Consider the following 23424-nt stretch of genomic DNA (forward strand, 5'->3'; position numbering starts at 1 on the left):
TGGCCTCCCTCAATGCAAGCTCATTGGAACCTCAATCCCCTCCTCCCTATACCCCCCTTTTATTATTGCCAGTTTAATGTCAACGGCTCATTTTTATCCTTTAGGTCTCAGCTGAAATATCATCTCCTCAAGCAGGCTTTCCTTGACCACCAAATCCAGTCTATAGTAGGTCCTCCATTATTCATTATAAATGCTCCTGGTATGTTGCCTTCATAGGTCTAATCGCAACCTCTAATTATTTTATTTATCTGATTACTTCTATTTTGTATGACTCCATTTTGTATAAAATCCAACACGGGAGGGCCTGTATCTATCTTTATCACCATCATTGTTAGTGGATATTTACTCCCCCTCCCCACCCCCGCTACATCCAACATCCAATCACCCTTTGCCTTCACTCTAATGACTTCACCCAGTTGTTTTCAGGGTGTGCTGGCCTCAGGCAAGAATAGTAAATTCATCTTCTGACTTCTAACAGATCCTTTTTACTTGCTCACCTATACACAGCAGGTATGTCAGGTATGGGACCTAATCTCAATCTTGTGCTCTTTCCGAGAACTTTTAGTCTTAAATGGCATGATGTAAGACCATTGAAATCTGGTTGGAGTTCACTCATTCCAGTTGTGGTAGCTGGATTACCTGACAGGTGGTCCCTGCTACCCAGCCCTGTGTTGTTGCCTACCTGTGTCTTGACTATTCCAAGTCTGGCTCCCAGTCTTCTCTTTGGCCCTGTGAGCTCCCTCATAGCCTCCTAGTTAATTCCCTTAATATTAAAGATGGCCATAATCAGTTTGCTATTTGGAATAAAAAAAAATGCTGGATAGACTGTATATACACAGCACAAGACCTGGCAATGGAAGGTGTTCAATAAATGCTAATGGAAAAACTACCCAGGTGTGTGGCATAAAGCTGGTTACTTAATATTTCAGAGCCTTAATTTTTTCCACCTGTCATCTAGGATCTCTGGTTTCCCAGGAGAGAAATCGACTTGCTTGCTTCTTTGTTATCTTGTCCCTTTCAGTTCTCTACCCTTCCTTCTCAGCTATGACAACAAAACAATCCAACCAAACTCAACTCAACCCAACCCCAGTTCTCATTTTCTCAGGCAGAGTAGCTTGACCACAATATGTGGAGCTAACATTCAGAACCTGGTTATGCCATTTACTAGCTGTGTGACCTTAAACAAATTACTAAATCTCTTTGTGCCTCAGTTTCCTCATGTACATGTGGTGATGGGGAAATTGTAGTACCTTTAATAGTATATATATTAAATGAGATAAAGCATGTAAAACGCTTCGAATAATACTTAGCACATGGAAAACACTCAGTATTTGCTAGCTATTGTGAATATTTTCATCTTTTTGTTGCAAAAGCTACTGGATAGCTACGCCTTCAGCATAATGTTTTCCAGAGTATGGCTCTCGAACCATCAGCATCTGAATAAATTGGAGATATTAAGAATGCAGGTTCCTAGGCTCCATTCCAGATCTAGTGAATCGGTCTCTAGAGCAGATCTTCAGAATTTAATTTAAAAATACATCTCCCAAATGATTCTAATGCTCAGTCATTTTTAAAAGATATTGAGACAATACACATACCATAAAATTCATCTATTTAAAGTGTATAGTTCAGTGGTTTTTGGTGCATTCAGAGTTGTAAGACTATCACTACAATCTAATTTTAGAACATTTTCATCATCCCCCAAAGAAATTCTGTACAAAAAGAAATCCTGTAGCAGTCATTTCCCATTCCCTACACCCACCCCTAGGCAACCACTAATCTATTTTCTGCCTCTGTAGATTTGTCTATTCTGAATATTTCATGTAAATGGAGTTATACAATAATGTGGTCTTTTGTGACTGGCTTGTTTCACTTAGCATATATTCAAAGCAGCATGTATCAATATTTCATTCTTTTTTATTCCTCAATTATAGTCCATTGTATAGATATACCATCTTTTGTTTATCCATCCATGGCAAACAAAATAGATATCTGGGTTGTTTCCACTTTTTGACTATTAGAATAACTATGAATAAACTATGAACATTTGTGTACAAGTTTTTGTGTGGATGTATGTTTCATTTCTTTTGAATGTATAGCTAGGAGCTGAATTGCTGGTTCATATGGCAACTCTATGTTTAACATTTTGAGGAACTACCAAACTGTTTTCCAAATTGGCTACAACATTTTACATTCTCACCAGCAATATATGAGGGTTCCAATTTCTCCACTTTTCTTGTCAATATTTGTTATTGTCTTTTTTATTATAGCTATCCTACTGGGTGTGAAGTGCTAGTTCATTGTGGTTTTGATTTATATTTCCCTAATAACTAATGATGTTGCACATCTTTTCACACACTTTTGGCCATTTGTACATCTTCTTTGGATATATGTCTATTGAAATCCTTTGCACATTTTTAATTGGATTGTCATTTTATTATCGAGTTCTAAGAGTCCTAATCAGATATATGATTTGCAGATATTTTCTCCCATTCTATGGTTTGTCTTTCCATTTCTTGATGATGTCCTTTGAAACACAGAAGTTTTAATTTTGATGAAGTCCAATTTATTTCTTCTTTTGCTACCTGTGTTTTTGGTATTTTAAGTAAGAAACCATTGCCTACCTCAAAGTCATAGAGATTTACTTCTGTTTTCTTCTGAGAGTTCTAGCTCTTATATTTAGATCTATGATCCATACACACTCATGTTTAAGAACTACGGTTTGGGTTATATCTCTTACCTATAATGGCTAATCACTGTTTTTCCCCAAGACAATCCTCACCCTAAGAAGAATTTTCAGTCATCTGTTAGGATGATGCAAATAATAATAAAACAGCTAACAATGTATATTGAGCACTTGGTATGTGCTAAGCATTTTTTATCACATAATATCTCTCAACCTTCACCGCGAGGTTTCTGTTGAAAACACTTCCACTTTTCATGATGTAATATACTTCACTTTAAGATGATATAATACATACATCTCCTCTTTTTATGCAAAAGGGATACCAACACTTTGTGTTTGTGCTGGTCTCAGCCTATCAATAACCAATATTGTGGCTGGACCAGCGCTTGTGGTTCTTATTATAAGATGCTCTTCAGCAATAACCATTAGGAAACTTTGAAAAGATACAGGTTTATTACTCACAAGACCTGAAAATTACAGAGCACACCTGGAGCCACACAGAAGGGTTAAGGGGAGATATGGGCCTGGAGTTCCACTTTTATTGGGGTCCAGGGTAGAGTCCTAGAGTCTCATGGACTCACTCTTTATCGGTGAATTGAAGAATTTACAGCATGGAAATAAGAAAAAAAATAAAACATGGGAAGAGAAAAAAACAAGTAGCTTAACCCATATCTCTTTAGAAAAAAAAACCCTGCAGCTTGCTGTCAGCATTAATTTAATTTTATATAAACGCGCTCAAGGCCGAAGCAAATCGGACTGCTTTTCAGTGTGAAAATAAAATATAAAAACTGTTCTCGGAATTATTTCTAAACAGAACTTGTCTCTAATTCTAATGTAACAGAAATGTATACATGAATCTTCGGCTAACAACTCTTTGAAAACGATGTTAACATCGTGTAGGAATGCTATTTTTCTAGGATTTGGCATTTTCAGTGATTGAGAATTGCTATATTCTGTAAATGGAAATATCACTACTAAAATTAGAATGCTATAAATAGAATGTCATTTGTTTCGAAAGACTATTGATATACTAGAGCGATGCAAAAATAAGAAAGGTGAGCATTTTCGTGGCAAACTTGCGGGTCAATTTAGAACTGTAATCCGGGAGTTATTGTGGGATAAATGCTGCAGCCTCAAGTGCCACCCGCAATTATTCTCAGAACAAAGGGACTATACCAAACTGTTTTGAAAGTAAAATGGTAAGTTATTGAAATCAGCCAAGACCTCTAAAACAGAGAACCAAGGAGCCTCAGTGGGAGAAGGTAGTCTGACTCTTTATCTAGCTGTGTGGCTGGCTGTGTGTTTGAAATAGCCATCTTTGAAGTGGATGCTTAGCAATCAAAGCTTAAGTCTAGTACTTGCATTACAAAAAAGAAAAAAAAAACAATGTCAGGGCTTACACTACATATTACATCTTTAGGAAGGAAGGTTGTGCAGACTAAATAAACTCACGTGTGTTAAAAGTATGCCACAATGCTTGCCAGAGCAGTGAGAGTAACTATTCTTCATGATCCCCTCTCAATGGAGATCTGCCCCTCCCATTGGGCAAGAGAGCCACCAGCCCCAGGACTGATTTTTGCATTTTAGCACTTTGCTCCCTTTTTTCCTTCTCTCATCATGGTTTGTGATTTTACTTTTTTTTTTTTCTTTCTTAAGACTGTCGCTTCTCTTCTACTACTCTCCAAGTTCAATAAAGGCAGGGGGTGGAACTTTGTCACTGCAGTATTCCCTAACACCCAGTATAGGGTCTGGGGATATAACTGATACAGGACAGGGTAAATTCCCCCAAGTAGGGGGAGACTAACCCCTGCACTGAGAAGAGGGTTCTTAGTGGAGAGTGTAAGAAAGAACTCAAACGCACGCCAAAGTTAGAATCAAAGGGAAAGTTTACTAAAGAAGAGGAAAAGCAAAGACAAAAAACCAAGACAAAGAAAAAAGCCTAGAGTGTGTGGGTGGGTGGGTGTGGGGAGGGTGGATCCAGTTTATATATCATTCTTTAGTTCTTGTGAATTAGTTTAAAAACTTTGTTTACCCATTTTCCTTTGATGTGGACATATGATGAGGAAGGATAAGCATATGTAGTATGAAAAGGTAATATATAGAATGAAAGCCCTGCTGGCAGTCCCAAACTTTAATCCATAGGTTTCCGATGGTTTTAGCCACAGGGAATGACTTTATTTTGTGTAGGGCGCCACTTAAAGACTCTGTTTTTCCGGTTTTCCCTTCAGGGGTGGGGAAATGGGTTGTTAACAATCCCAGAAGAATTCTTCTTTTGTTCTACAGGTTTCCACGTGGTCTGGCTTCAGGGCTTATCAGCATATTACAGTCCCTGAATATAGCTTGATTTAACACTTTAGTTCTCTTGCCTCCTACCTATACTTTAACAATCTTTTAAAAAACATCCACTTTCTGGCTTAAAATTCTCCAATGGCACATAGATTGCACTTTGAATAAAGCCCAAATTCCCAACCAAGGCAAACAGTCCGTCCCTACTTGATTGTTCTCTATCTGCCTCTCCATCCACACCTTCTGCTACTCTCTCCTCTTGAACTATACCATACTTGTTTCCTTTCTCAAACAGGCCTTGCTGTTTTCTGACTCAGACTCTGTGATCTCTGCTTGGAAGCTCTAATAAATTTCTCATCCTTTAGGTCTCAGCCTCTTTCCAGAGCCCGCCCTAATCACCCTGTTCAGTGTTACCACCAACCTTCCACCAAATTGTTTTTGATCATGCAACCTGTTCCATTTCAGATCTGAAATTTCCTTATCTATTTAACATTTAAGCACTCACTATAAGTACTTTTCATATATTAACTAATGAAGTAGTGTGCTAATTAATACTTATCAAAGGGCTCTCCAAATCCAAAATTGTAATTTGTAGTGCGTGCTCATTTCTGTGGTGTAAATACTCCCATCAGGAAGAATTTCAAGCTACCAAGCTACCAACCTGATATCACTGAACACAGGTTTGGGAAGGGGAGGGCAGTAGCACCATTATAAAATATTTGCCATAGTGATATAGCAGTGGTAAATAACCTCAAGAGCACAGATAAAACGGAGTGTAGTAAAATATAACTGATGAGTTTTGAGTATTACTTTGTTTTTAATGTTATTTAGTTGCAAGTTTATGTAATTTAAGTTTTGATAATAATTGTGCTTAAAATAGGCTGGCAACGTTTCTAAGCATTCCTCAATAGTTCCTAGAAAGGATGTAGGAGCCAACAAGCAGCACATTTTTCAGATGAGGGACCTGAGGCACAGAAAGGTTAAGCGACTTGTTCAAGGCTGCAAAGCTAATAAATCTGTCTACTACTCCAAAATGTATTCTCCAAGTCCAATATAGTGCTTGGCAATAGTTGGTGTTCAATAAACAATTGTAAATACATGGATACAAATTTAATATTCTTTAAAAACATCAAAAGGAAACATTTTAACATTAAAAACATTCATACAACATTCATTCGCTCACAATCCTAGGGAGAAGACTGCCTTCACTTGTCCACTTTCAGTAGCATTCACCGCTGAGCGCTTTTACAATTCACCTATTACAGGAGACGTAGCCCAAACCTTTGCTACAAGATTGAGACGCCCTGCTTTCCGTCTTCCCTCCTGCCTGGCTGCTAGGGTTTCTGGGAGTAGTAGTCCCCAAACTGGCAGCTCCCGCAGCAGCAGCGAAGCGCGCCGGACCGCGAAACTACAGAGCGGCGCACAGGTCGCGAAGCTCTTCCGCCTCGCCTTCCCCTCCCTGCCGGCGCGCCCGCCCCAGCTATCATGGCGGCTCCCTTGGCCCTAGTGCTGGTGGTGGCCGTTACCGTGCGGGCGGCCTTGTTCCGCTCGAGTCTGGCCGAGTTCATCTCCGAGCGGGTGGAGGTAGTGTCACCACTGAGCTCTTGGAAGAGAGGTGAGCCACCGGCTCGAGTAGGCGGACAAGTTCTGCCTGTGCTCCCCTGGCCTCCCTGAATGGGAGGCGGGGGCAGTGGTCGCAAGCTCAAGATTCTGAGGGAACTGACCCGCTCCGGCGTCCTCCGAGAGGGCAGGAGGGCGGGGCCTGAGGATGCAGCTGGTGAGGGAGGGGAGCGTGGGACTGTGTGGTGAGGCAGGGGTGCTAAGAGTAGGATCTCCTGAGGGTTTGGGACGCGAGGGGGTGTGTCTTACTCATGTCCTGAGCCTAGGGGTGTGGTCTGAGGAAGGGTCGGGTTATGAAAAGGGCGTGGTGGGTGGAGTGGGAATCAAAGAGGGGTTTGGGTTTTGACACGAGATCGCTAGTGGTGCTCGTTGGTGTATGGTTTGGTGTGAGAGGTTCGCAAGTGAGAAGACCATTATTGCCTAGGCGAGGAGCGTGCGTGAAGTGCTTAGATGCCTATTCTTAGTTTGGGACTTACGGTGCAGCTTTTCCCACTGCTTATTTCTTTAAGATCTTCAATAAACATTGTTTTATACTAATGCCTACAATGAGACAGAATTTGAGCAGAAGATCCTTCTAGTGGAAGAGACACAAACACATAATCATTTATGAAACGTGTACTTCCAATGTACAGCTATTTCCTTCCTTGGAGTTCTGACCATGAAGAGTGTCTTCCTTTCCGGTTTCCTAAAGATGAGAGATTTGAGCTAACTCTTGAAGGATGTAGAGTTTGGAAAGGGAGATTAGAGAAAGAGGAGTTCTAGGTAGCAGAAAGTAAACAGAATCAAGAAATGTTGAAAGATGTGAAATGTCCAAAGCAGAGGAGTAATGGGGTGGGGGTTAGGACCAGAGTTTGAAGATTAAAAAAAAACAACAAAAAAAGCCAAACACCTTTTTTTTTAACTGAAGTACAATATACATACAGTGCCCATAATAAATGTAGAACTTAATGATTTTTTTACAAACTATATACACCCATGTAGCCAGCAGCCAGATCAAGAAACAATGTTATCAGCACAGCTGAAGTCCTCTTCCTGTGCTCAAACTATTAAATTCTAGAGTTTTTATGTTATCCCATAGACATTTTGGAATGGCAAATGGCATAATGAATGTGTGTTTTGTGAATAGCTAAGGTTTCTAAACAGACAATATATATCAGAGACTATAAGCCTCATTTTATTCTCCAGTTATTCAGTGTGTTACATGGTGTTATTTAGCCCATTTTACAGTTGAGGAAACAGATTTAGAGAAGTTAATTTGCTTAGGTTTCTCAGTTGGCAGATGGTAATAAAGGTAGTGGTAATTCACATGTGTGTTGGCAAGAGCTTAGATTTGATATCTTTGCATATATCACTTGCATGTAATTATTTGTTGAACAAACTGAATTGTTTGTTGAAGCCACTTGCTTCCTGCTTTCTTCTAGATACTAGAAGACCCAAATATTTGGATCTCCTCTCTGCTCTTGTAGCAATTTTACATATGTCTATAAAGGGTTTTTCTCATTTATATCATATTTGTTTATATATGGTTTCTCACTGTACTATGAGCTCCTCGAAGGTCAAAAGTGTCTCATTGGTTCCTGAATCCTTTGTGCCTGGCACTGTTGAATACATATTGAAGAAAACGTAAGATCTAGTTAATTATAGGGTAGACAGGGTGAAGGGTCCAAGATGAGGTAAAGTAGTATGGTGGTTAAGAGCACAGGGTTTGGGATCTTAAAAAGGGTTTTAGTCTTTCTCTGCTTCTGCCACTTACTATCTGTGTGACCTTTAACATACGTTTTCTCATCTGTAAAATAGGAAGTTATAATATATACCCCATTAAATGAGATAATCCATGTTGAACCTCTTAGCACAATAATGGAAGTCAAAATGGCTAATTCTAAGATTTTGAGTTGAAATAATAGGGAGAAGAGTGGTGATATTGGGTGAAATAGGTGAGTCAGAAAAGATAGCAGTGTTTGATGTGTGTGTAAGATGATAGTAAGATATTCAAAGGGTTAGGTATGGAGCTTGGGGCCAATGTCAGAGCTAGAGAAAGAGATTTGGTAATTATCCATCTGGATATGATTAAGTCAGAATATTTATTTGTTTCATTTTGGGGGTTACAACATCTATAAGTACCACCTGTCTTAAGAATATACTTTATGATGGGATATTTTAAAAAGCAGTTGATTGTATTAAGCCCTAAAATGCAGGCATTTAAAAATATTGAAGTAGGAGCTGTTCTGGTTTTTTAAGTGACCAGTTCTTTAGGTGAAAGGCCTCAGATCCAAATAGGTTTTGATTGGCTGTAATTTTTAATGGGAATAAGTGAGAAGTTATATACTTTGAGGGGATGGTTCTTCAGATATCTAAAGGGTTTTTAATTGGTGTGTTATTGATTTTTTCATGTGCAGATGATAGAGTTGCAACTCAAACTGTCCAAATTTTAATAAAGAGTGAACTTAAAATGCCTACATAATGGAACGTAGTGAAAGGGTAGATCCTAACTTCAGGCCTAGTTGGATCCAGAGACTCAACCATCTCATCATGTCTAATTCTTTTTCCATCTTGGCATTGGTTACATTCTGGAAGGCTCTTCCCAGGTATTGGCAAGATTGGCCTCTAATAGCTTTTGACTTTTTTAACCTTACAGTGTCAATCAAATCCAATGGAAAGAGGGTGCCTCTTCTTTGATGAGCACAGCAAAAGTCTTGAAATTGAGTCATATTGAGCTTATTTGTGTAATATACCAATTCTTCAATTATTGTGATCAGCCTGGTCATGTATCTTTACCTCTTTGGAGAGAGAGCAGCCTCCCAAACCATGGAAGAGAGGGTTATCCCTTAGGAAAATAATGATGCTGTTACCAAAAGAGGAGAAATTGATACTGGGCAGGTGGAAATAACGAATATTCATTATAATAGCAAAGAGATCTTTTCTGTGCCATTTATTTCTACAGATGCATCAGTTTATTTGCTAGTCGGACTAAAACTTATACAAATGCAAGCATGTACTTCTCAGTCCAATAAAAATAATACTAACTAACACTGATGTAATGCTTTCTACATGCCAGGCACTGTTCTAATCACTTTAGAGATGCTAAAAAACTAATCTCTAAAATGGCCCTATGATATAAATACTATTGTTTAGCCCTATTTTGTAGAATGAGAAAATCGAAGCACAGATATTTTTGCTCGCCCAGTCATATAGTGTTTTATGTGACTAGCTAGCAATCTCTAGGCATGTCTTTTCCACCAGAGTTCACTTATTTTGTGTAGAAATCTGTCAGGAATAATTTTGGAACCTTCTGTCATATTCTGGTATTTCCTCAGCCTTTAACCTAAAGATTAGGAGTTAATATGGGTTTAGCTTCTTGAGTTCAGGATAGAGTCAGCTATTAGTGCTTATTTAGAAACCTACATCCCATGCAGCTTTGAGAGTCAAGGTCAGTAGGAACACTTCTGATTGCACTACTTAAACAATTCTTTTTATTGTCAGATAAAATACCAATTAGTAAATCACACACAACAATGTATTGCGCAGTGAATTACTATAAGGCAAAATCACTTTTGTAACCATCATCTCAGTCAAAAAATTGACACTTATTCCAGAAGCCCCTTTCCATATGCAACATCTCAACCACAATCCCCTCACCCCCTCAGAAGTAACGATTATGCTGACTATGCTGACGTATAGTAATGATATATTTGCATTTTTTGTTTTATAACCCAGATGAACATCCTTAGACACTATAGCTTCGTCTTACTCCTTAAAAAATTTTTTTTGTCTTTTAAATCTTCCTTAATCTTTAAAGTCCCTGTCCATCCCTTCCTTTTTTTTTTTAGTATTTATCTGTTGAAGAATCTAGACCATTTGACCTGTAGAGTTTCCTATCGTTTGGGTTTTCCTGATTGATATTCATTGTACAGTTTAAGATGTTCTGTGGCCTCTGTTTTTCCTGCAAATTGGCAGTTAGATTCAGAGACTGGATACCACTAATTTTGTTTGTTTGTTAGCTTTTTATTTGAAGTAATTTTACATTTACAAACTATTTGCAAAAATAGTACAAATAAAAAATAAAAATAAATAAAAATGACAGTGCAGAGATACCCCATATACCCCTTAACCAGCTATCCCTGATGTTAACATCCCACAGAATCGTGGTACAGGGATCAAAACTATAAAAATAATATTAATATAATATTAACTAAACTATAGTTGTCATTCAGATTTTACTATTCTTGCCACTGTTTTTTTTGTTTTTTCTGTTCCAGGAGCTGATTGAGGATCCTGTATTGCATTAGTTGTTGTGTATCCTTATTCTCTCCAATCTGTGACAGTTTTATGACCTTGACACTTTTTATGACCTCGACACTTATGCAGTGTACTTGGCAGATATTTTGTAGTATGTCCCTCAATTTGTGTTGTCTAATGTTTTCTCATAGATTGAGATAGTGGATTTTGGGGCAGAATCACAGTGAAGTGATGTGGCCTCCCAACTCCCCCTAATGCATTGGATTAGGGAGTACATCATATTGAAATGTCTTATTCCTGGTGATAGTAACCTTACTTAATCCCTTGGTTAAGGTAGTATCTACCTGGTTTCTTTACTGTAAAATTACTGTTTTTTTTTTTTTTAACTAATGAACATTTTGGGGTTATACTTTGGGCTGTATAAATATCCCATTTTTGCTCACTACTTTTTGCATTTATAGATTAATCTTGCCTGTAACAATCATTTCTGTGGTATTTAATGATGACTTTTCTGTTTTCCTTATTCTCTCTTCATTTATTAATTGGAATTCCTCTGTAAGACAGAGGTATCTTGTTTGTATGTATGTATGCATGTATGTTTGTATGCATGTATGTTTGTATGCATGTATGTTTGTATGCATGTATGTTTGTATGCATGTATGTATGTATTATATCAGTATGGACTCATGGGTCTTTATTTTGTTCTCTGGATCATAATTTCTTAATCTTGTTGCTCAAATTATTCCATCTTTGGCTACTGGGACCTCTTTCAGGTTGAATCCTTTGTCCTTTTGACACACCTGCGCCCACTTTTTCCTTTTTCTTTTTCTTTTCTTTCTTTCTTTCTTTTTTTTTTTTTTTTTAGCACTGAGTAACCTACTGGAACCACAAAATGCTCCAGGCTTATCACGTATTTTCCTTGGTCCAACCCTGGAATCAACTATTTCTCCAAGGAACCCTGGTTCCTTTTATTGGAGAATGTTATTTAGAAACCAAGATCTGGAAGCTAGGTGTTCATTGCTACTGGGATGACACTGTTTCTTGGGCCCTTTGGGCTAGGAATATAAGGATATCACTTCGTTTGAACAAGCTGAATACATGTCGTTTTTGATATGGGAAGCTCGAAGACAGTGTATGCTTTATACTAGTGATATGCTTTTATTGTCACCCATAGGAAAAGTACAACAATGTAATGAAGTAAGAATTCTTGCTTCCTGGGATTTATCACTTAAGAGTTGAGAGACTCTATCAAAAAATAAAACAAAACAAAACTTATGTTTTAGATTAGACTAGTTGGTCATAATCAAATAGCTTTTATCGTCAACTGTTGGATAATAATCCTATGAAGCAGAAGTATTATTCAGTTGCTCTGGTTTACTATTCTTGGGTCTTATTTTGGGAGGCAGGTACTCTAGGAAAAAGAATGGCTTAAAGCTGTGGGTTGTTTGTTTGTTTTTTAATTGAATTTTTTTAAAAATCTGAACAGGCATTTTGTGAAACCTACTTTAAAATGTTTCCAGCAAAATATTGAAATTTTGTTTTATGTAATAGAATTTAAGGTCTCTGGTTATTCTTTTACACATGGAATAGATTCACTATTATATTCTAGAGGATTTTGGTACTCTATAGCTCAGATGTTCTCAAGCATACTGAAAGCCATGCCAAAGTTTTCAATTACATGCACCAAACTAAGAAAAATAAGGACATTGTAAGAAGTTTATCATAAAGCTAAATATATTCAAGTAAAAATATTGTGAATTTATGCTTACACTTTTTTTTTCTTTTTTTTTTTTTTTAGGTGAGGCAAACCTTGGTTGACCTCACAGATTGCAAGGACCTTGTCAGTTTACAATCTTTTATTTTTTTATTTTTTATGCCTACAGCACCTGGTCTTCCTAGGTGGTCTCCCATCCAAGTACTAACCAAGCTTGACCCTGCTTAGCTTCTGAGATCAGATGAAATCGGGCTTGTTCAGGGTAGTGTGGCTGTAGAGTGCTCTTATACTTTTAATGTTAGAGATGGTTGGAGATGGTTGTAGTAAATGTTTCTTAAAAGTTTTTATATGAGGTTGACTCTTCCTTCAGATCAATTATCTATTAAATAATATGAGGTCATATTTAATTATCAAGATAGCAGAGCCACATTCCAAGCAGTTGCCAGAAAACATATTAACAAATTCACCAGTGTGCAGTATCTAGCCAAATATATCTGAGAAAAATTACATTTTAGACAATTGCCTGAGAGGTGTGCAGTCTGTTTTTCTAGCTATGTGACCCAGAATCTCAGTCTGGAGTAAACCAGTGGAGAGTGATGTTCCTGAACAGCATCTTACTGGCCCTCTGTAGAGTTGCTTTTACTACTCTGTGGTAGGATGCCATTGGTTTAGATTGAGAGTTGCTTTGTGAAGTGGTCTGATGAATCATTTTCATGGGTCTCTAGTAAAGCTGTTAGTGAAGGGTTTAATAATTGTATTACACAGCTTCTTTATTCGGCTCCTTAAGGGAAGTTTCTTTCTGGTCCTAGTATAAGGACCAGTTACAATTTGCTTGAGCCATAGACTTTGTTTTATTTTATAGCCACCGTGAATTGTGTAAACTGATTACGTTTCTTTCTAGGTTGGCTCTGTAAAGTTTAAAGCCATATTTATGGCCCACTTATTACAAATATATAGTTTTTTTAAATAGGCTTTGTGACTTCCATTCTGTTTATTTATTTATGCTTAAATAGGTAATTCATTCACCTGGTTTAAAAATCAAAGGCACAAAAGGCTATGTAGTTAAAAGGCATATTTCTACCACTTTCCTATAACCACTTAGTTCTGTTCCCTGAAGGGAACAGTTTCTCATATATATCAATTTCTTATATATACTTGTGAGATATTTTATGCATTTATAAGCTTATATATTTTATAGGTTTTCATGGCTGTTTTATGTTTGTTCTTATCTTTCACTAATTTTTCTGTTTCTTTTTAATAATTATAAAGTAATACATGCTCATTGCTAAAAATTCAAAAAATGAAGAAAAGATAAAAGAAACTAAACATCTGTAATTTTCTCACCCAGAGATGGTCACTGTTAACAATTTTCGTGTGTTTTTTTGTTTATTTTATTTAATGTTTGTTTTGTTTTCTGTTTATTTTGAGGCATTTATCATTAAATGCATATTCATTCTCAATTAAAAGAATAAATGCTTATAAATATTTAAGATAAAATTTGATTGTATTTTACATACTGTGTTATGACCTTTAAGAGTATTTCATGGACATCTTAACTTCAGTAAATATATATCTGTAATATACTTTTTTATTTTAACTCTTAATTTTGAAATAAATTTAGATTTTCAAAAAAGTTGCAAAAATATACATTTTCTGTTTACCCTTCATCCAGCTTCTTCTAGATGTAAGATAACATCTTAAATAACCATAGTACAGTGATCTAAACCAGAAAATTAACATTGGTACAATATTATTAACTAGTCTACAGACCTAATTAGAATTTTACCAATTGTTCCACTAATAACCTTTTTTTCTTGTCCAAGATCCAATCCATGATCCCACATAGCATTTAGCTGTTATGTATCCTTGGTCTCTTCTAATCTGGGATACTTACCCAGACTTAACATTTTTAAAGAGTTCTGGTTTGTTATTTTGTCTCTTGATTTGGTTTGCCTAATGTTTTCCCATGATTAGATTGAAATTCTGTTTCTTTGGCAAGTATAACCACATTTTTGGCATAAGGACCACAGAGGGTTTTTATCTCCATCTCAGTTAATTATATCAGGAGGTACTTGATGTTGATAATGTTACCTGGGCATTGCATTACTGGTGATGTAAACTTCAGTCACTTGATTAAGGTAGTGAATGCCAGGTATATTCACATAAAATTCTTATTTTTCCCTTGCAGATATTCTGTTTCTCATCATATTTTACCCACTAATTTTAGTATCCATTAATAATACTAGCCTTTTAGAATTATAGGGTCTGTCATATGTGGCTTTCTATTTTCATCTTTTCTTCTACATATAATACAATTCTCCATAAAGAGGAGACTTCTTTTTTCTTTACTTATTTATTTAATTACTTAAGTCATAGCATGATTTTTAACTATAAACCGTATCAGTCTATCCATTTATCTATATTTATTTACACATAACATAATTCATTTAAGTAAATCTCTATTAATGGACATTGAGATTATTTTTAATTTTTCAGTACTCTGAGTATGATAATGAACATACTTTGTTGGGCACTTGCCCAATTATTTCCCTAGGAAAAATTGCCTTAAGAACAATCATTTCTGGGTTAAAAAGCACACACTTAAAAAGTACATATTTCCCTGAGGAAAAGTTAATAAAATTAACACTCCAGCACATATGAGAATAGCTGCCTCTTTCTCCAACCTATGGACAACATTTTTGCCAGCTTCTAATTTGTTATCTTACTGTGTTTTAGAATGGAGCAGAATATATATAAATGAAACACTTTTTAGAGTAAATGGAAGTTACAAAGAAATCACAGGAAGCCTGTAGTTTAATATAAAATGTTCTTCTAATGAATGCTTTCCCACAATGGAAAGGAATACTTATATGAAAGAAAGTTCCCCATTATCAGAAAAGTTCAAATCAAAACTTAAATTCACTTGCTGGGAATGAGGTAAAGGGGGTTAGATAACTGTAAGGCCCTTCTTGGTCCTTGGAAAGTCTAATACTGGTTTATGGACATCTCCATATGTCTTTGAAGTAAGAGTGAACTTGAATGTTTTACTTTTCAGTGGTTGAAGGCCTCTCACTGTTGGACTTGGGAGTGTCTCCATATTCTGGAGCAGTATTTCATGAAGTAAGTATTCTTGTTTTTTTTTTTTTCTTTTTCTCGGTACTAAGAGTAATTTATAGCCACAGATACCAAAGCCTAACCTCTGGTTAGTACAGACATTTTAAAAGATCTATTTTTGAAAATCATATTTAGAAACAGCCCTTTTTTAGATGGCCTTCACATAAGAAAGTTTCACGATTGCAGTGGAAATGATCCAGATTAAGATTGTGCTTTGGGAAGGAGATGAAGATCCTGTAGATGTTACTATTTTTAATGACAAGTAAATAGTTAACAGTTCCCAGTCCACGAATAGGTTAATTGACATGTAATTGGTTCTTTGGAACATACTTTTCTGTGAAAACTGTGATAGCAATCTTGGTTTCTTAGAAAGCCCACAAAAGCCTATTTAAGCCATAAGATTAGTTCTTAATAATAGTAAAATTGGGAGGAAAAAAAATGGTGTAGGTTATAGAGGCTCTGTTCATCCCTCTGGCGACCAAATCAAAGTTGTGACAGAAACAAGGAATAGCAACAAGGAAAAAATCACCTGGGATCTAGAGGAACAAGCCATACAACTAGGGAGAAGTCCAAGAAAGCACCCTGCAACAGCAGAAGATAGGATGGGGCAAAGATGCAGGGCTGCCTGGTCCCTAGCGGCTGAGTGAGACAAAGGCTGTGGCAGCGGCAGTGGCAGAAGCCTCTTAAAGGGGCCATGTCTGTGAGCGGATATTCACGGTGACAGACCTGCTCGCTCTGAGCACCAGGGCCATTTTGGCTGCGAACAGGAGGCATCAGGGACTTACAGGGAGACATTGTCAGAGTGAGGGCCAAAGCAAACTCAGAGTCCCTTGCTTCTTATTCCTGAATATGGGTTAATTTGATTGTAAGTTGGGTGTTTATAAATCAAGACCTACCTATATTTTAATATAATTTCTTTAAGTAATAAAATATAAAGAAAATTATGTCAAGTAAAATGAAAAGGATACTTTTGAAAAGAAAGTTCATCATTGCTTTGCATTATTTCTTAATCAGCAGATTTTATTATCTAGTTCTTAGGGAAGGGTAAGCATATGTGAAAGTGGAGAAGGAAAATCTGTACAGGAGAGAAAAAAGGAATTTAGTAATCACAGGTTAGATTTTATGACTGCCTTCAACACATGTTTCTGAGTTCTATGTTTAGCTGAATAATGATAGTTAAATTATAAGTTTATTCATATATACCCTACCCTGATTGGGAGTGGTTGCCTGAATGGAGATATAACATAAAGACAAATTATGTTCAGTGTATGCTTCTCTATAATAGTATTAAATTAAAAAACTAATTGCTGCATAAATATTAGTTCATTATGGAAACCAACCCACTTACCGATAAAGCTTTTTGAGGACTATTTGTTCTGATATTCTTGAGACCGATTTAGAGCCATTCTAAACTATCTGAAGCATCAAAACACTTTGAAAGGAGACTATTGCTAATACAAATATCCAGTTACTACTTCTTACTAACAAAGATAAATAAAAAAAAAAAAAGGCTCCATTAGTAGATAGTTCTAAAAGCTTAATCCTTTTAGAACCTTGAAAGGCAAAGCTGATGTTCCTGTTTTCAAAAAGATAAAAAATTTATCTCAGGTAGCTAACATATTGAGGTTCACTATATGCTAGTCACTATGCTAAGTACTTTGTGCAGATTACCACTTTATCCTACAAGAACCCTGTGAAGTAGGTCATTATTCTTATTTACAGTTGAGGAAACTAAGGCTCAGAGGGCAAAACAACTTTCTCAAAGATACTCAGGTAGAACCTACTTTTAAAGCTGAGTCTGACTCCAAAGTTCTGTTTTTCTACCATACTAGTTTGTTCTCACTAAAAAACTGTCAGTGACTTGTATAATATTATAGGACACATATTTGTATGTGGTTGGGGATGGGAAGAGGTGCTCCTGAGTCACTAGCATGGGCTCACTAAAACCAAGTCTGGCAATTTCTTTATGGTTCTGGTGGATTGGTAAACTGACTTGTAGTAGCAGACCAACACTACCGCTTAGAACAATTAGAAAAGCAAGACAAAATAACATGTGTTTGAAGGCATTGGAAAGTACCAAGATAGCCAGGACTTGAGGAGCCAAGATCTCCGAGAGGAAAATACAAAAAAATGAGACTGACATTCTGAGCTGATTTCCACTTAATACATTTACCAGTGTGTAAGAGGCACAATCTGAGAGGCAGAGAAACAGAACAGAAATTGGCTAGTAAGGGGTTAAGGAGCTATTGGCAATGTCATGGTGCTTGGGAAATACAAATTTGAGTGCATGGCCAACTGAAGTGGCAGAGTCTGGTAGAGGATTTGGCTTCCAGAAGAGTAGACTACATTATAGAACTGAATCCGTCTTCTAATTAGCTAAATCCCTAATTAGATTAATGTGATATAATTACATTCTAATTGCTTCCCAGAAGCTTAGAGAAATCCTTTCTGGAGGAAAATAGCCTTATCCAGAATCTCTGCAATTTTTCATTCACAGTGTTCACTAGTCAATCAAAAAATACCAAGCATAATAAGAGACAGAAAAACAGGCAATAAAAACAGATTCACAGGTGATATAGATTTTGAGTTATCAAATTTGGTCTTTAAAAATAACTGCAGTCAGTGATTAATATGTTCAAAAATAGATGGCAAGACAGAGAATTTCACCAGGAAACTATAATATATAAAAATAAATCAAACGCAAAATAGACATGGAGATATAAAGTGTGGCATGAGGAAAATAGTTAACAGTGTTGTAATAAATATGTAAGGGGGAAGAGGGGTATAGATTTAGTGGGCCGATCACTGTGTGAGTTATATAGATCTCTAAATCACTATGCTGTACAATTGAAACTAATATATTATTTTATACCAACCATTATTGGAAAAAAATCATTGAACTGTACAATGTAAATATGAGCAACTAATTGTTTATTATATTTCAATAAAGCCAGGGGGAAAAAAAGATGCAACAACAACAAATATATATATATATATTTATTTATTTATTTATATATTCACACACATATATACATATACATACATATATGTACATATATATTATTGAAGCAGATCAAAGATTTAAACAAATTTAAAAAAAATCAAATGGAAATTCTAGAATTGGAAAACATAATAAATTAAGAATACAATAGGTGATTTTAATAGCAGATTATACAAAGCTAAAGAGAAGCTTAGTGATCTTGAAGATAGGTCTAAATATCCAGACTGAAGCTTGGAGAGAAAAGGATAGAAAACATAGGGAGGAAAAAAAGTCCATAAAAGCTCCATGAAAAAGAGTAAAAAAGGTTTAACATACATGCAAATGGAGTTCCAGAATAGGGCAGAAACAGTATTTGAACAATATGGCTGAATAATATGTATGAGAGATTTAAACTTAAGAGGCTCTATAAACCCAAGCAGGATAAATTCAGAGATAAACATACGTCATAAAAAAACTACCCCTAATCAAAAACAGATTAAAGCAGCCAAAGGCGGTATGATCTTTAAAGAAAAGTAAAATGGAAACTAACTTTTTAACAAAAGTGGTGGGATCCAGAAGACAATGGAAAGTTACCATACAGTGCTGAAAGAAAACATCTGCCAACATAGAATTTTATAGTATGTGAAAATATCTTTTAGAAATAAAGGCAAAATAAAGATACTTCCAAGCAAATAAAAAATTGATAGAATTTGTTGCCAGCAGACTTGCATTTAAAAATCACAAAAAAGGCAGAGGATTGGTTATGTCCTTGATAGCACCATGGAATATATGAAAAAATAAATAACAATGGAAAAGGTAAATATGTGAGTAAATCTAAAATAAATATTGACTATAAAATAATAATGTCTTGTGGGTTTAATATATGGGAAAAAGTTAAAACAACAATAGTAGAAAAGACTGCGAGAAGCTATATGGAGTTAAAGTGTTCAAAAGTCTATGGAGTGGTAAAAGTGATAATTTATATCATACTCTAATTAAAGTCGGTGATGTATGTCATAACCTGTAGGTTAACTACTAAAAGGACAGTAGCTAAATATATTACCAATAAGCTAATAGAGGGGAAAAGAGAATAATAAAAAATACGCAAAAGCAAGCAAGAAAGGAGAGAAAAGCAGCATAGAGAAAAATGAGACAAATGGAAAATTAAATAGTAAGATGGTAAATTTAAACACAAATATATCAGTCATTACATTAAATGTGAATAGACTAAAAAATTCAACTAAAAGATAATGATTGTCAGATTGGAATAAAGAAAAATATTATATGCTGATTTTAAGAAATACATCATACATTAAGGACACAAAATAGAAAGTAAAAATAGGGGAAAAGATGTATTATGCAAACATTAACCTAAAGAAACTGATGTAGCTATACTAATATTAGATAAAGACTATATGGCAAGAAACATTACTAGAGGTAAAAATAATTATTTTATGATGATAAAAAGATGAGTTCACTTAGAAGATAGAGTAAATTTATATTTAAATGCATCTAACTAAATAGCTTCAAAAAATATACTCCCAGATGGCATAACTAAAAGTTGAAGTAGACAAATTCAGTCATAGAGGGAGATTTTTAACATAAATCTCTTAGTCACTGATATAGCTAACAGACCGAAAAATCAATAAGGAATTAGAAGATTTGAACAAATTATTAACAGAGTTAACCTAAATGTTATATATAATGCCACACCCATAAAAGTTAGTATGCACCTTTTTTTCAAGTGTACATGGAGCATTTACCAAAACTGACCATATGATGGACCATATAGCAAGTCACAACACATTTTAAATTATTGAAATACAGAGTATTTTCTATGATCACAGTAGAATTAAGCTAGAAATAGATTATAAAGATATAAAAAGAAAACCGAAAAATAATTGTAAATTGAACACTGTACATTTTTAAAGTGGTCTCAATTAAAGAAGAAATCTCAGTTGAAATGAGAAGATTTTGAACTGAACGGTTTTGAAAAAACAACATATCAAAACTTATGCGATGCAGCTAAAGTCATACTCAGAGGAAAATTTATTGCCTTAGATTGATAATTAGTAAAGAAAGTCTGAAAATCAGTGATCTAGATGTCATTAGAAAGAGAAAAAGCAATTATCCCCAACAAAGGTTAAAGAATTGTATATTGTGTTGTGAACTTCAGAAATTAATGAAATAGAAAACAAGAGTATAATAATCAGTAAAACTGAAAGTTGATTCTTCAAAGAATATAATAAAATTAAGAAATCTCTGGAAAAATATGCAAGATAAAAAAGAGAAGATACAAATGACCAATATCAGGAATGAAGAAGGGGACATCACTATAGTTCTTAAAGTAACTAAATATATTATAAATAACTTTATGCCAAAAATTTGGAAAATTTACGTGAAATAGACAAATTCCTAGAAAACTACAACTTACCTAAACTGGTAAAGAAAAAATAGCAAATATGAATAGTGTTTTATCTGTGAAAGAAATTACATGTGTAATCAAGAAATGAAAATTAAATTTTAAACATGTTATAAAAAAATCTCTCAAGAAAACTCAAATTGAGATGGCTTCACAGTGAGTGAAGTTTCCCACTCTTCAAGGAAGAAATAACACTAATCGTATAAAACATCTCGAAGAATAGAAGAAGGGAAAAATACTTCCCAATTTATTTTATGAGTTCTGCATTTTTGGCCTACTGTGAAATTCCCCTTGGCTATGATAATATCTTAGAACTAAAGATCATCTCATACCTTTAGTGTGTTAACAGTTCTTAAACAAATGTTTAACACATGTCAGATTTTGTTTATTCCCTTTACTCAATTCAGCAGATAGTCTTAGTGGCACAAAATTATCCAATGATACAAACTTATTCCCCCTCATGTGTACACTGAGCAGCTAGCATAGAGCAGTATTCTAGAAAAGAAAGATTTTTGCTGACAGGATAGCTTCTTGCACCTACTCTAGAAACTGATAATAGAAAGATTTAACTTAATTTGCTTGTTTGTTTTTCCCCACAGACTCCATTAATAATATACCTCTTTCATTTCCTGATTGACTATGCTGAATTGGTATTTATGGTAAGCAATCTTGCACATAAAATCAATATGTATATATTTTAAATTTTATTGTCTTGTTTTTAATAAAGAAAATCTTTTAGGAGCTCAGGAGTTTCTCAGAATATAAAAGAAAAAACCTATCTTTAATTTGAATTCATGGAACTATGATAATTCAGTTGACCCTAGAGCAATGTGGGGTTAGGGGTACCCCTCCAACAATGCAGATGAAAATCCTCATATAACTTTTGACTTCCCCAAAACTTAAGTTGTTCCTTAGTATCCAGGGGGATTGGTTCCAGAAACCTCCTTGTGGATACCAAAATCCGTGGATGCTCAAGTTCCCTATATAAAATGATGTGATCAGTGTGTACAGTTGGCCCTCCACCAATCCTGGGTGGAAAATAGTATGAGTATTTATTGAAAAATATCTGCGTATAAGTGGACCTATATAGTTCTAACCAATTGTTCAAGGGTCAACCATATTATAGAAGGGTAAGGAGTAGTTTCTGATGTCTGACCAGTTCCAATTTCTTATACTTTTAAAATTTGATTTCTGGACTACATAGCCTTGAATTTTCTAGATCTGAGATTCTATGATCGGCTTTAATTGTGATACCAGTGTAGAAGGCATCCTCAATTTCCTAAGCATTCTGCAAGAGATTTTGCAATGAGAACATAGATTTGATGACACTTTCAGGAACAAGAACTTTCCAAATTGAGATGACAGGGCTATGTTTTGAGAGCATAATAATTCAAAACATTTGCCTAATCTAGGATTGAAAATCTGGGTCATGTAGGAGGTCCACTGAGGTCTTCCTTAATAATTACAATGGCTGCTGTTTTTTTAGGACTTAACGTGTACTAGGCACTTAACATATGCCTTCAAGGAGCGGGTATTGTTCTCACTTTACAGAAAACTTAAGTAATTTGCAATTACAGAGCAAATTTTTTCCAGTCAAACCTTCCTGAAAAGGCTTTATCTTTGGGTAGTCAAAGTGAGGGCTGAGGTTTTGCCTTACTGTAAAAGTTCCATACTGAGTAGTCCACCACCATCCAGAAACTTGAGACCCTGGCAGCATTCTGTTATTCCTACACTGGGTTCATTTCCTGTTATTTCTATTTCTCTTGACAGATAACTGATGCACTCACTGCCATTGCCCTGTATTTTGCAATCCAGGACTTCAATAAAGTTGTGGTGAGTAGTCAGTGGGTGGGAGAAAACCGGTGGAATTATTACCTTACTGGTCTTTGTTGTACAAAGAATCAAAGGTCATGTTCTTAAGGATCCAAATGTTTTGAAATACTAAGTGGGAGTGAAGCTTCTGGCTCCTTCAGCCAGCCCTGGAATGGCCAAACCCAAACCAACAAGATAGCTTTACTAATAGATATTGAAAGGTCAGCTTAATCTTTGTAGCTTAATATCCACTCACCTGTGCCAGTTCAGACTTTCTGGAGCAAATGGAACGGAACTACAATTCTGTTAATGAGGGCCCTTAAAAATCTTCTATTCCTTTCATCAGTTTTTCTTTACAAAGGAAAATGAATACAGCTTTTAACTCACTGTGTTATGCCTATCTTAGGTAAAATTGGACTCAATATAGTTTTTGTTTTCCTACACAGAGCAGTCTTAATTGGAAAATATGCCATGTACTAAATGCTTGTTGAAAGTATTGATGTAAACTTTGGTCCTAATCCGTATGTAATAGCCAAGGGGAATTATATAGCAGG

General features: G+C 35.5%; 1 protein-coding gene and 1 pseudogene across 2 annotated transcripts in view; one reads left to right on the forward strand and one right to left on the reverse strand.

The window, feature by feature from the left end:
• Nucleotides 1–6263: 6263 nt before the first annotated feature.
• PIGU (phosphatidylinositol glycan anchor biosynthesis class U) overlaps nucleotides 6264–23424 on the forward strand; it is a 75032-nt gene continuing 57871 nt past the window's right edge. Inside the window, exons 1-4 of one of the 2 annotated variants that reach the window (XM_016126429.2) lie at nucleotides 6264–6587; nucleotides 15598–15662; nucleotides 21658–21717; nucleotides 22829–22891. In XM_016126429.2, coding sequence (XP_015981915.1) covers nucleotides 6458–6587; nucleotides 15598–15662; nucleotides 21658–21717; nucleotides 22829–22891 — 318 coding nt within the window. In that variant the 5' untranslated portion in view covers nucleotides 6264–6457. Of the gene's footprint in view, nucleotides 6588–15597; nucleotides 15663–21657; nucleotides 21718–22828; nucleotides 22892–23424 lie in introns of those variants that run through there. The other variant, XM_036229507.1, reaches the window with a different exon arrangement.
• On the reverse strand, nucleotides 12703–12821 carry LOC118610304 (annotated as a pseudogene).

The sequence above is a fragment of the Rousettus aegyptiacus genome, unplaced genomic scaffold (genome assembly GCF_014176215.1).
Source record: "Rousettus aegyptiacus isolate mRouAeg1 unplaced genomic scaffold, mRouAeg1.p scaffold_m13_p_12, whole genome shotgun sequence".
NCBI classification, from domain to species: Eukaryota; Metazoa; Chordata; class Mammalia; order Chiroptera; family Pteropodidae; genus Rousettus; species Rousettus aegyptiacus.